Source organism: Lichenostomus cassidix, chromosome 3 (assembly GCF_008360975.1).
Source record: "Lichenostomus cassidix isolate B80296 chromosome 3, HeHo_3.0, whole genome shotgun sequence".
Classification (NCBI taxonomy): domain Eukaryota; kingdom Metazoa; phylum Chordata; class Aves; order Passeriformes; family Meliphagidae; genus Lichenostomus; species Lichenostomus cassidix.
In genome coordinates this window covers 39,963,796-39,977,530 of record NC_139483.1, presented here as the reverse complement: position 1 = coordinate 39,977,530, position 13,735 = coordinate 39,963,796, and the positions used below count along the sequence as shown (strand labels likewise).

The following is a 13,735-nucleotide window of genomic DNA, read 5'->3' as shown; positions in this document are numbered from 1 at the left end:
TTACAGGCTGAACTGTGGGGACCCTCGTTGCACCACTGGGTCCTAATTGCTCTGTCCAGCCTTGGAACCCCACCCATGCCCTCTTTGCTCTTTGCTTCAGGCTAAGCCTTATGAAGTTCAGCAAAGGGAAGTGCAAAGTCCTGTTGTCACCAAATGCAAACCCCAGGCACCAATATATGCTGAGAGGCAACCAGATGGAACACAGCTTTACAGAAAAGGACACCAAGATGAACATGAGCCAGAAATGTGCCCTTGTGGCAAAGAAGGCTTGTGATGTCCTGGGCTGTATCAGAAAGAGTATTGCCAGCAGGTTGTGGGAGGTGATACCTCCCCTCTGCTTAGCATTGGTAAAGCCACACTGACTCTATTTGAGCAGTGAGGCTGGATAAGATGACCTCCAGAGCTGCCTATCAACCTCAACCATGATGTCACTTGGTGATTCTATGAAAATAGCATTTGTTTTTTACTTGCCACAGAAAAGGTAGGGTATGGAAAACTTGCTGGGGGAGCTGATGTAATATTGACTAAGAGAGCAAGATATGCAATAACAGCTGAAGTTGGAAATTAGTTTAGGAGGCAAGAAAGGGACAGTTGTGCTATGCTGTCAGATGTGCTTATTATCTACCCAGAGATGGGGACAGCAGGGAAGAGTTAGTACAGCCCAACTGGGAGGTGTGGGATGCTACTGTGGTAGTGTGAGGAATTAGATGTGGTATTGGCTAGATTACTCTTTCAGGTTAATAAGAGTGGCAGGGACAAGGTGTTAGGAAGAGCTCCCAACAGCCGTGGAAGTAACACCTATGGTGGCAGCAGCTGCCTGCCTTTGACTCACATTGTGATCAGCTGAGCAATGGAAGTTCAGCTATTGAACTATGCTCTTTGCTGCTGAAGTAGTCACTTCCGATCTCCTCCTGAAAAAAAAAGGCAGCATGGGTGCTTATTGGACCACAGTGAAGACTTGAGGAATATTGGACTACTTGCACATACTGATTGCTTCTGCAGAATACTCAGCTGTATGATAATACTTTGGTGTATGATCCCAGAGAAAATCAGTTTCACCTTCTTTCAGACTCTGAAAGGATATGCCAATTGTATGAAGACAGTTTTAGACATTAACGCAAAATCTCCAACTAGTGTTATGGTATTGGGCAACTAGATCATAAGTTCCTCTGGTAAGATATTTTAGTAGAATTCCTGCAGTCACAGGGAGCTCATCTCATACACTTTCTCACAATTGCACTTTGAGACCTGAGGGTCAGACATGCAGTTTGAATGGGTGACCCTTCAATTTTGACATACTTTTCAGTTTGCATCTCCACTGTGAACTAGCTGATTGACATCATCCTAAGCAAGATACAAATGCACACATACTTAGAATTTGACTAGTTCTTGGTTTCTTCTGAACATGAGGATCCCATGATGATGACAAAAAGAGCCGTCTTTTTGTCTTGGAGCTTTTGAGTCTAGTTATCCAGATTCTGAGGGATGAAAGAGTGGCTGGAGTTCCTCCAAGTTTGGGACTGGAGATGCATGAAAGTATAGAGGATGGGGAACAAAAGGATGTGGTCCCTGCTGGATGCTATGGTAAAAACATGCTGAGTTCCTATGTGAAGGGTTTGGTGTTTAAATGAAATGAAACCCATGTGTACAGTACATCTAAGGTAGCTACTGCTGCTGTCAAGTTATACTTGGATTTTGCAGGGCCTCAATAGATCTTCTGGTATGAAGAGTCTCTGAACAAATACCAGAGCACTGGCACAAAGAAACAGAATACAAATGAAAGTGGTTTAAAAAAATAATTGTTTGTCGTTCAGTTTTTTTAATGCATCGAGTAGAATGAACCAGACTTTGTGAGAGTATTCCCTTATTTATAAAGACACACACATTCCAGTATCTTTCTCTTCCAAAGGCAGAAAACAGAGTACATTTTTTTCTAATATTCTTCAAGTTTTTTTGCAACATAAAAAGATACATATTTTGGAATGTAGACTAAAAGATGCAAAATGGAGAACATAGGGAGAACTTGGCTGTTTGCTGTCCCATGCAATTACCAGATGTTTGTTGTGGTAACCCATGAAAAGCTCTGACCAGAAAAGCATTCTTAGGAGGCTGTAGAGCATGCCAGCTGGCCACGTAAAGCCTGCTATATCCAAAATAATTTTGATCACCACCTGTTGCTACTTAAAAAAATAGAATTAAAGCCTGAAAGGAAACAATCAGATAAAATCATACACATAGTATCTACCTATTAATTCAAGAGGGTTTTGTCCACTTTTTTTTCCATTGCTATGATACCTGTAGATATCTGGAGTTAATAGATTGCTTAACAAAATTTCTGCTTAATTCTATGGAAAGTTTAATTGGAATCAGTTTTTTAAAATGTCTTTTTAGACATTTAAAATGTCTCTTTAGCAGGATTTTGAGGGGTTGGGAAAGTAGCTAAACTTGTAGTGGAACATATATCCTGATATAATGGAAAAGGTGAACAGGAAAACAATTAAGAAAATAGAATCCAGGATATTGGTTATTATTGTGGCTGTACTAGCACAAGGTAAAGAGCACTGTCCTACAACTGAGACATTGCTTTGTATTGCTGTGGTATAGCAGAGAAGAGATCAGTGAAAGCTGTGGAATCCTGTAAGTTCTTGTGCATCCATTTATAGGTGAAATAATTGAGTTATTCATCACCAATACAGAGGAGTCAAATTCTTTTGAAAGGAAGATTTTGCAGTGTTTTATTAGGAGACACTCTTCTGTGAAGAAAGACCCCACTGAGGAAATTAACCTTGAAAAATTACCCCACTGAGGAAATAGCCCTGACCATGAGGCCTTAAATACTTAGAAGCAGTCCTGATGACCAGTGCTCTACTTAAGGAAGAGAAGTGAACCTGAAGACACCTTCAGGAGGGAGAGTGGATATGAATTTTATTTTTCTCATGTGGAAATTTCTTTGGCATTATGCCGATGTATCTTACAAGTATAAGATTAAAAAGAATTTTTTTTCCTCAAATTCTCTATGAAAATGCACTCAGAAGGAAAAAGAAAGCTCTCTGAAATTTGCAAACAGTGCAATTGGGACTCAAGGCTAAGTTGTGGGAAAGGTTTACTTTACACAATGAATAATGTTTGGTAGAAGCCTAACTGAGGAGGAGAATGCTGAGGAGACTGAGGTAGCTGGTATTCTCCTTTGCTGTCAATAAGAAGCTTGAACAGAGGCAGGTTATTCAATAGACAAAATGTGGCCATTGGTTACTGAAAGTCTCTGAATATTCATGTGAAAAAACTGAAGTTGAAGAATGTTTTTAAATCTTAGTCAGAGCAATTGGCTGTCATCATGAGTTGCTTCTCTTGAACTGTAATGTTCTCTTAAATTGGATTATTTACAGGAATTTTAGGATGGAACTCATCTGAGGTGAAATGTCTGGTTGCTGTCTGCTCAAAATGTCTGTTAATATCAGTAGTTTTGTTATACAGAATACAGTAAAGTTCAAAGTTGGGCTCTATAAAATGATGTATTTTCATACATTCAAAAGTGTCTCTTTTAGGCTTTAGTATATGATAACAATTAGATCAGTCACAAAGTAATGTTTTTGTTTAAGTATGTCTGTTTCACCTGGGTGAATGAGACTACCTTGGCATTCAGTGCATTCTTACGCATACATGCGTGTCTACAACAGAACAATATGGTATAAAAATTTAGAGCTTTCTACACTTGGGTTCAGTCAATTGAATTTACATGGCTTCTATTATTTCACTGGCCAGGAAAAAGTGTATATCACAGGAATTGGCAGGAGATTTTACTATTTCAAATTTGTTCCTGGACCTAGCATACATTAAAAAAAAAAAGAATGTATGACAGCTGCATTGTAGGGAGGTATGTAAATTTGTTTTGTAAGAGGGGCAGGTTGACAGCAATCATAACAAAGGTAAAAGAGGACTATTGGTTATTAGAAGTCCGTTTTGAAATAATACCTCAAAAGTATAAAAATAAACCTCTGAAATGAGGTATACGTCTGTAAATGACAGATCTGAATGGTGTTAAAACTTGTGTTAAAATGACTTTTAATATTGAAGAAACTCTAAATAGTATTTTTTACCTTAGTTTTCTGATGACTGCAAAGCTATAATGGCTCTTTGCAACCATGTTAGGTGGATATTAATCTTGATCTCATTAAAAACATTATTATTTTTAAATGGCCCAAGTGTGCTCAGCTATTTAAAACTTACTCCAAAATGCTTCTTGCAATATTAATACAAAAAGTAGGAAATTAATTCCTTGCATTAATTTTAAATCCGTTCCTTCCTTTAGACTGTATTTACACAGATAGGTAAGAAGTTATCCACAGTTACAGGAGAGAGAGGTGAGGGGGGAGGAATTTTTCACTTTGGAATGTTTGGATATTGATTTTCTTGAATTACCATATAGAATAAATTAGTGTATGGAGTAGGAATGTAAATAGGGGAACAAAGTATAAATATTCAGATTTGCGTGTAAGAAAAGCAAGCAGTAACTACTTATGTTATGATTCCACATACTGCATCTTCATCTGGTATAAATAACTTGAGGGAGATTTATGAATTTTCACAGAGCAGACTTTCACAACACCTTTCCCTTACCGTGTGAGTTAGCTAACTGAGGATTAACTAACTGAGATGCATCACGCCTCCTCATTTCTAATTGTTAATGATGTTTGTATTCATGTAAACTAAACAAGGCCAAAGCATGCGTTTGGTCATTTTCCTGGGGCAGTTTTTCTGTTGATTTTACTTTTACTCAATAATGTTCTTTAATGCCTTTCAGTTTTACCAAAATCCTACTGCAGAGATATTTAAAACTTAACTTGTATATTTGCCTTAGTAAATTTGCAGACTAAGAAAAACAGATGACACTTCAGTAGGATTTAATGAAAATGGCAGTAAAAGAGGTAATTTTTAGTTGGTGTTAACAACACTGACATTTCTCTGTAGGTGTGAACGTCGTTTTGAAGGGCACAGCAGCCGCTGCTACCCATGCGGAATTGCAGTGTCTCCCTGTGGACGCTTTGTAGCCAGTGGATCAGATGACAAATATGTAAGTAGTGTTTTTGTTTATTTTCTTCCTAAATTATAAGATCTACTCATATTGTACATAAGAGTCTTATCAAGAATGTTTCTAGGATTCATCTTAATGTACATAACTGGGTTCTATGATACTTTCATATGATGCATTCACATGTTGCAGTTATGTATGAGTCATGATTATTTTGTCTGAAAAATCCCATAGCAGCTAAATCCTAGAGCTCAAAGTAATTGTTAAAAGTTTGTTTCTACAGGTTTCCATAATATTTGACTCCATATTGTCATGTGCCATCAAAGATGAGAATGGTGTTCCCTGTAGCACAGCTTTATATGTTGTGTACATATCTAGATGACCACTAGGAGCTGTGTAGCAAGTATATATTAATTAACTTAAACTACCAAATGCGGGGTGATGCATCTTTCATTATGGGTTTCTTATGAACCAATCAGCTGAATTCAAAATGAGAAGTCATTCAACTGGAATTAGAACTTTCCACACCCTTTGTGTGTGTGTGTGTGTGTGTGTTTTCTCCCCAGACACGTTCTCTTCTCAGTCAATGTCAACCATATTTAAATTATTTAGAAAAGAATCCTGAGTAAATGTGTATTGCTGTATTGCTACCTTTCTGAGTTTGCACCTACTTTTAATTCAGTAAGGCCTGCATTGCTGGCAGAATGTTCTTCTTGCTGTTTACTAAGAGATGGATGATTGCTAGCTTGTACTGTAGGCCTTTGAAACTGGACTGGGGTCAGTTCAGTTTCATTGCAAACACATCCTTTCAAAACAGTTGGGTAGGAAGGCTGTTTACATTTATTTTAGGTATTTCTAGGTTAATCATCAGAACATTACACAGAGTTTCTGGTCAACTTCAAATTCAGAGCAAGAAGAATTTACTCTTGTGGCTAGTTTTGAAATACTGGCTCAAATTGTGTGTAAAGGTTCAAGATTTTATTGGCAGATTGCTGGAGGTTTGGCAATAGGTATTGTGTTCTTGACATTTTCATGATAAAAATATTTTTCAACTTTCTGGTAAATAGCATTTCAAAATATAGATTGCAATACAAAAGAAGGGCTTTTCACTTTGTGAAAAAAGGCATCTAATATTCATCTCAGCTCGATATATATGATATACTAATATATTTATTTAAGGTTACTAGTTAAAGCTGGTTTTGAATTGTATAAAAAGAGATGCAGACTCAAGACCTTTTGTCTTCTCTTTTGCATTAGGGTATTTGTTTGGAATTAAAGCTGATGCAAGAAAAGAAAGACAGCATGATTTTGTCCTTACACCAAATTCTTGACACATAGTGGGCCATCAAAGGAAGCTGAATAGCTGGCATGCCTCCTGCTCCAGTTGACTGGTCCCTGGTGGGCACAGTGCCAGTCAATACTTTTTGGTGTGGCTCTTGGGCTGGAATTTTCCATAATTTGCATCCTATGTCTGTAGAGTACTTTAATTGTTCTTCTTGTCCCCTCAGGAAAACTGAGTCAATTTTGGACTCTTGCTTATACTTTACTATTAGGACAAAATGGAGATTTGGGGCATTTTTTAGGAGGCTTCCCTTTGAAGTGCTGAGACTGGATATACTTTTGTGCTTCCTTTTGAAACAGAAAAGTGAGCAACACTCTGAATAGTCCGTTCTTATTTTTCAACTAAAAACATCCTGACAGAGGGCCTAATGTGCAACTGGGACAATTTTTAATAGTATCAAGAAGTCACATAATTTTGAAGGTTGTATAAATTAATGTCTACTGGAATAAGCTGCATAAAAAATTAGTATTGTGGATGCAAATGTTATCTTCAAATAGAGCATTCTGGAAATAAGTTATGTAACTATCCACTGAGAAGAAACTGCATCTTCAGTAATCTTGGAGTTTACTTTATTAAGTGCAATTCTTGCACCTTGTGGTTAACAAGTGTGATTGATTTTAAAGCCAAAAGAGGCATAATTGGAATATAATTGAGACAGTAATCTTAAACTGCCTTTTGTATTTCACAATATCTGAAGTGTTTGACAGAGAGAAATATATTGTCTACCTTGATTAATAGCAAAATAACATTCCTACAGGGCATAGAAACAGCAAACCAAAATATGTTACTGTAAGAAAAGAGATGGAAATTGTCTGCCTTTTTCTCTTCTTAGAGGGTGTATGACCTGTTTTATATAAGAGCTTGATACAGGTTCTGTGTGACTGAAGTAACCACTTGGTTTTATTTTAACTGCTCTTGTGTGTGTTAGCGTGAGATTTTTAGATATTGTAAGGTGTGGGTTGAAAGTGTTTCCCTGATTAGTCCACCTTCTTTAAGAGAACTTTTGTTAAGACCTGTATAGGAACTGACAGTCTGATCAAGCAGATAACCAGTATCCTGGTTTTGAACTGTGATTTCCCTTTCTGTAATTAGTTTTGATTAGAAAATATAGAAAGTTTATATTTCTAATATCATATCTTCTCTGCATCCTAAATAGCCTAATGTTACAAGTGAAATTAGTGAACTTTTTCTTAACTGAATACACATATTTTAATTTCTAACCATTGTACAAATGGACAGTCTAAGGTTTCTGACTATCAACCAATAGTATTAATAGTGTTGGACAAATATACTGTAATTGGCTGGGCTCTGTAGAAAAAACGCTAATCTAAACATTTGTTGACTAAAGAAACAGTGTAAAAAGACAAAAAATATCTGGAGAGTGTGAAATGCTGCTTTTAATGATAAAAATAACTCATTTTCTTCTATGCCATGTAGTTCTATTTAGCTGTTTTACTTCATGTCTAATTAGGCTCTTAAATTTTGTCTTTGAAGACCTAGGGGCTCTCTGAATAAATTCCAAGTTTCCAGAAATGAAGTAGGGAATGCAGAAATAAATATTTGTCTCTTTCATTGTTTTCAGACTCATTCCTGTTAGCTCTCTTTGAACTGTAGACTCTAAGAGGCCTATTTTCACCCTAGTACTGAAATTGGATTTTCTACCATGAAACTGTCCATGCCAAATCTCTGAGTGAATGTTCATAGTTCAAAGTGACTGACCCATATCACAAACCCAGTAATTTTTAGTGTAGCAGGTTGCTACACAAATAACAAAAATACATGGGTAATGCACGATGTTATCATCCCTTTTATTTACATTTTTCAACATATTCTAGGATTTTGCTTACAACACTGTCTTTGAAACACATTCTGAATCCAAGATTAAATGTATGCCTTCCAACTGTGAAGGCACCAAGGCTTGACAGAGTAGCCCAGAGGGCAGCAACTTTGATAGGAGTAGCAGGAGAGAGGATAAAGCAATTTGATGCTTATACATAACATCAGTCTAATAACCACTTGTTAATTGGTTTTAGAGTAAATTCTCACTCTAAAAGTGATGCTGGTCAGGGGACATATCCAAAGAGTTCTGCAAACCTGTGAGGGGTGGCTGGATGCAAACCCAGACCTGATATTGTTTGCAGACTCAGTTATTTTCAGATACAAGATTCTGCATCAGGCATAACATAAACTGTAGAATTTGTTTATAGTTGACACCTTAGTTTTAAGTAGCTACAGAGTCTGATATTCCAAATAGAATGGATATTGCTGCTGAACAATATACTCTAATGTTTTACTACCAGAAAAATACATTTAGGGGTTGGGCTGCCAGCACTCTTTTGTTCTGTACATCGGCTCCTCTTGCACTCCTCTACTTCCTAATGTAACCATTGCCACAGAAGATTATGATATATTGCTCAACTCCCATAAATATATTATTAATCACATTAGTCTTTCTGTGGTTTGGTTCTGATATATAAAATGGAAATAACAAATGGTATCTTTCTTCTCTCCTCTTGTCTTTAAAAGAAGAGTTTAGATGAGGCCTATCTCAGTTTGCTACTGTTGTGATCAGCTGCTCTGATCTTATTTTTTTGAAATTCTGCCATTCTTGTGTGTCTGTGGTGTGATAAGCTTTAAAATTGCATCTGATTAGGTTAACAATTGCATCAATATATATAGATATTAAAGAAGAAACACCCCAAGAAACCCCAAATGTGAAGAATAAAATTATGTGGTTGATTGTTCTCCCTTTGAGACCCCAATTCACTAGAACTTTTTAGGTACTAATGAATGGTAGGTAAAAGACTACAGATGAGGGAGTTGGCAAAGATATTATGATATAGATGCATGTATATGGAAGAGATAGAACTAGTTAATAGTTTAGAGTATTTTGTTTCATAACCCTTGGGAGTGTATCCTGGAGGCATCACTGAGGTTTTAATTAGGTATCTTTGATATACAATAAAATATGCTTTAATACTTTGTTTTGAGAAAATGAAAGTATATTTTCTTTACTAGAAAATTGCTTTTGGAAGTGTATGATATTGATATTGTATAGTATTTATTGTCTTGGTCTATGATTCATACCAGAGGGTTTGCAGAACAGTATGTATTATATGAAGCAGTGGTAGCAACTATTGAAAGTTCTTTGGTTTTCAGTGTGATTAGTATTCCAATTATATATTGCTCAAGTTTTATCTTGTGTGTCCATACTGTTTAACTGAGATAGGCTTTAAAAGAAAACATCTGTAGAAAATAGCATTAGTAATGTTTACTGTGGAAAAGGCAGGACTGACCTTGCTTGGCAGAAAAAAATCCGTAGCAGAGAATGAATGACAGACTGCAACTGCTTCTCTGCCAGCTATTGATGGAGAAAATATATCCCTTTCCAAAGAAGAACACAGCTTTGTTTTACTCTTGAACCTGAGTTTCTTGGATTCCTTGGTAGCATGGCTGGCTCTTAGGCCAATTATCCTAGGAGTGAAGAGATAAATATTGCTTTCTTATTAATACAGCCATGACTTTGCTATTATTTCGCTGTCTCTTTGGGTATATCTTTGAAGACGACTGAAGATCTTAGCAGCAGCCAGAAAAGAGCCGTATCCAAAGTGGGTGTGATCCAACCATGATGCTTCATAGTGAAAGGTGAGGCAAATTTTCTTAGAATAAAATCTTCAACTAATAATTCTGTACTCCTACAACACTAAGTGTGTTATAGAAGTAAAGGCAACCTAAATTCAGTAGTATTTGGTACTACATAAATTTCATATGAAGACAAATGAAAAAAATCACATACGTGAGGCCTAGAAATTAGCTAATGAAATATAAACTGAATTGGCAAAAAAATTACAATTTGGAAGCTTCATAGAAGGATGGCTTACAGAGGTGAGTCTGGGATATGGTTTATGTAATCTTTCTTAGTGAGAAAAAGTCAAATGTGTTAGCTATAACTGCCAGAAGACTGACACATTTAAAAAGTAACCCCTGCATCTGGAAAGATAACTGATCTTGATAATATTAACTATTTTAATAATAAAGAGGATTATTAATGTTCACTGTCACTCCTTTTTTTTGTTACATCAAAGGAAATCAAATGAAAACTGGGATCTTACAGTAGTGGGAAGTTTCCCGTGACTACCAGAAAGATGGCCTCCATAAGGGTCATTAAAAGGGAAAGGGACTCTGAGACGGTGTACTGTACTCAACATTTTGGTGCCAGGCTTGATTAAACTTTCCATGCTACCATGTGGCAAGTGTATGAGATATCTTGGGGCTGAAGAGCATTAATCAGTGCTTAGGATACTTGTGAAATATGTTTTATTATGTGTGGATTTGGCACTGATACCCACAGTTAAGGTCGTCTAACACTTTCCACTATAATTCTGTTTCAGTTGCTTATAATTGAGAACATTTTGGGCTGAAACTTTCCATGCTTGGTGTCTGCTTCAGGTTAATTCTTATTTTTCTTTAGTGTAAGTAGTTCAGGAGCTTTTCCAGCTTGAGATTGAGAAAAAAACATGGTTCAGTGACATATGTGCCCCAGTATACACAGGGAGTGATGGAGTGCAAGTCAAACAATTGTATAATGTGGAGAGGGATTATGCATTAAGTTTGATGGCACTGATGGAGGCAAATGGACAATAATGCCTAATTAATAACTGCAGATATCTTTTATAAAAACATGTTAGATTATTTATTTATTTTTCTACCAAGGTTCTTTAACACTTCTATCTTCAGTAGCTCATTTGAAATATTAGGAAAAATAGTCACAGAAAAGCAATGACTTTGGCCAAACTATGCAGAACATGTGAAGGAAAAAAGCTCTATTTTTGTAAGGCCAAATTAGGTATCATAGCTATTAATGTATTTTTGTTTGCTAGTTGGGTTCTTTTCCTGTGATCTGTTTATAAAATATGTGATTCATCTTAAAAGCACAGCAGCAGCAAAGGGTTTTCCTTGAAACTGGTGTTGTTTTTCTGATCCTTGTGCAAAAGCTGATAACAAGGAGAATTCTTCTGTTATTCTTCAGTGTTTATTATTTGCTTCCTCCTCTTTCCTATCCCAAGAGGCTGTAGGAGTATAAGTAGTTTGACAGAAATGTATATGGACATGGGTTGGACTAGGGGGCAGTGGGAACAGATGAGAACAAGTTTCCTTTGAAGATAGAGTGTGAGGAAACAGAGGAAAGAATTTCCAGTGAAACTCGGCAGATAAGGCGTCAATTTATCTAGCACACTCTCTACCAATGCAGTAGAATTAAGTAATTTTCCATTTGGATACAAATTCCTCCACTCAAGGAAGGGCCTTTGCCCTTCTTGCCTGTCTCTTGGTACAAATCTAGAGAAGAAAGGAGAAGCTTATGTATACTTGTAAAGTGCTAAATACCCTGTCACACTCTGGGTTACTGAAAACTGATTACTCCAAGTTTTCTTCAAATGTCAAGTGAAAGGAAATACAAGTATGTGGTTATAGGTCCAGGAAACTTCTTTGGAAGCTATTGGTGCAGGTAAATTATTTTTACTTTTGGCTGACCCTCAGCAAGAAATGGAAAGGAAATACCAGTATCTACTGAATCAGTATTTTTATTAGACAAAATTGGGCCTAATATAAAAAAAGGGGATTGACTTTGGCTAAAGTCTAAAACATTATACACACTTTTGCATTTTGGATATTGCTGAATGCTTCCTAGACTTTTTTGTTTTCTTATTCATTTCATTTGGTTTGCGGAAAATCTGTTTTTCCTCTGTCATTGATTTTGTATTTTCAAACTTTTTCATATTCTTTTGTGGCTAGTGTTATGGTATCCTTTGTAATTCAGTTACTGTTCTTTTATATTTTTTCTGTAGAGAAGACTATGCTAAAGTAATCTGGTAAGTATAGAATAGAAAAACCATTTGGATGACATCAGAAAATACAGCAAAACTGAAATGATGGCAGACTATAGTAGAAGTATGTTTATACTGGAGTTATTCCACTTCTTATGAAGGTTATTTCTGTTAAAATACAATCCTCTTTGGGGTTTTTGTTTTGTTTTGGTTTGTGGTTTTTTTTTTTTTTTGAAACTTTTGAAGTTAAAAATAAATTTGCTGAAAAGTTTATTTTCAATCTTTAACCAAGTTAACTTTTATTCTCAGAATTTAGACTATCACTGGCTTGTTTAAATATCTGTGGCTGGAGCTACTTAAACAGAAGCTGGTTTTATACACTTTTATATGATGATGTTTTTCTTTTAATCTCATTTTATTGTGTTACATGTCAAAATTACTCAGAAAAATTACTGTTACTTTTCCTTAAATCAGTTATTGGAAGAGAAGATGATAGCTACCACAACATAATAAACTATTCTTCGATATAGCTAGAGACTCTGCCCCTTTTTCTGTTGAACGGTAACACCTAAATATATAAGATTTATGGGGCTAGAAATACAGTAACTGAAAGATGTTTAGCAGTAGTTCCATTAGGATTGATTGGTAAGATTGTGGTGCAATGGGCAGGTTGTGTACCCAGCCACATTCTGTGTGTTTTGTCTAGCAGCTGTTCAATATGAACATAGTCTTTGTAGTAAAGGTCAGAGGAAAGGGCTTTCTCATGTTTGGTCTTTCCCATGTCTTCCGATGCTTCGGTGCTTAGCTACAGCTTCTACCTGGAGCTGCTTGTCATTACTCTCTTCTGATCCAGTGCATCTTGTTATACAATGTGATGATTTTGAAGAGTGCTGCCTCCCAGCCTAATCTCTAGCTCAAGGCAAAGAATCATTTCCTGAAAGGTGGGAGGTAAGGGTTTGAATACTTTTTAGGTGGAGAAGTATGACTACAGCACCAAATATATGCTTGCTAAAATATACTGAAGCTGCACAACTGCTTAACAACATTTTTTGAAGGAAAGATGTGAGCCAAATGATTTAGAAACTGTGTGGAAAAACATAAATTACTACAATACCTGGGCTTAACAAACTTGTATTTTTCTTCAAAAAATAATGAAATATTATCACATCTATTTTAGAGAGTGGAATGGGGACATAAAGATTTAGCCAAAAAATATCATGGTCCTTCCTAAATTAAACTGAGAACCTGGAATGGAAAATTAATTTTTACTGGATAATTTTGGCAAAGTTCTGTAAGCCATTAGATTATGATGGGAAAATTTCAGCTTCACTAACTACGGCTCTCTGTGATATGTTCTCTTGGTTAAAAAATGGAGCATGTTTCTTTGTGAATCAGAGCATTTTGTGGTTTTGATTCTTGCGGTCATTGACTTTGCCTCTTCTCTGTTTCTCCTTACATTAAAGGGAAGGAGAGTAGGCTTGAAGAGAAGTGAGAGTAAGACAACCTATTTTACTAGATCCCTGTGTGTCAGCTGTGCAG

The 13,735-nt window shown here is 36.1% G+C and overlaps 1 protein-coding gene across 5 annotated transcripts in view; it reads left to right on the top strand.

The window, feature by feature from the left end:
• Positions 1-13,735, top strand: part of WDR27 (WD repeat domain 27) — an 88,654-nt gene that overhangs the window by 35,213 nt on the left and 39,706 nt on the right. For all 5 annotated transcript variants that reach the window (XM_085055402.1, XM_085055400.1, XM_085055401.1 and 2 more), the window contains one exon: positions 4,969-5,071. In XM_085055402.1, the coding sequence (XP_084911528.1) occupies positions 4,969-5,071 (103 nt within the window). The remainder of the gene's footprint in view (positions 1-4,968; positions 5,072-13,735) is intronic.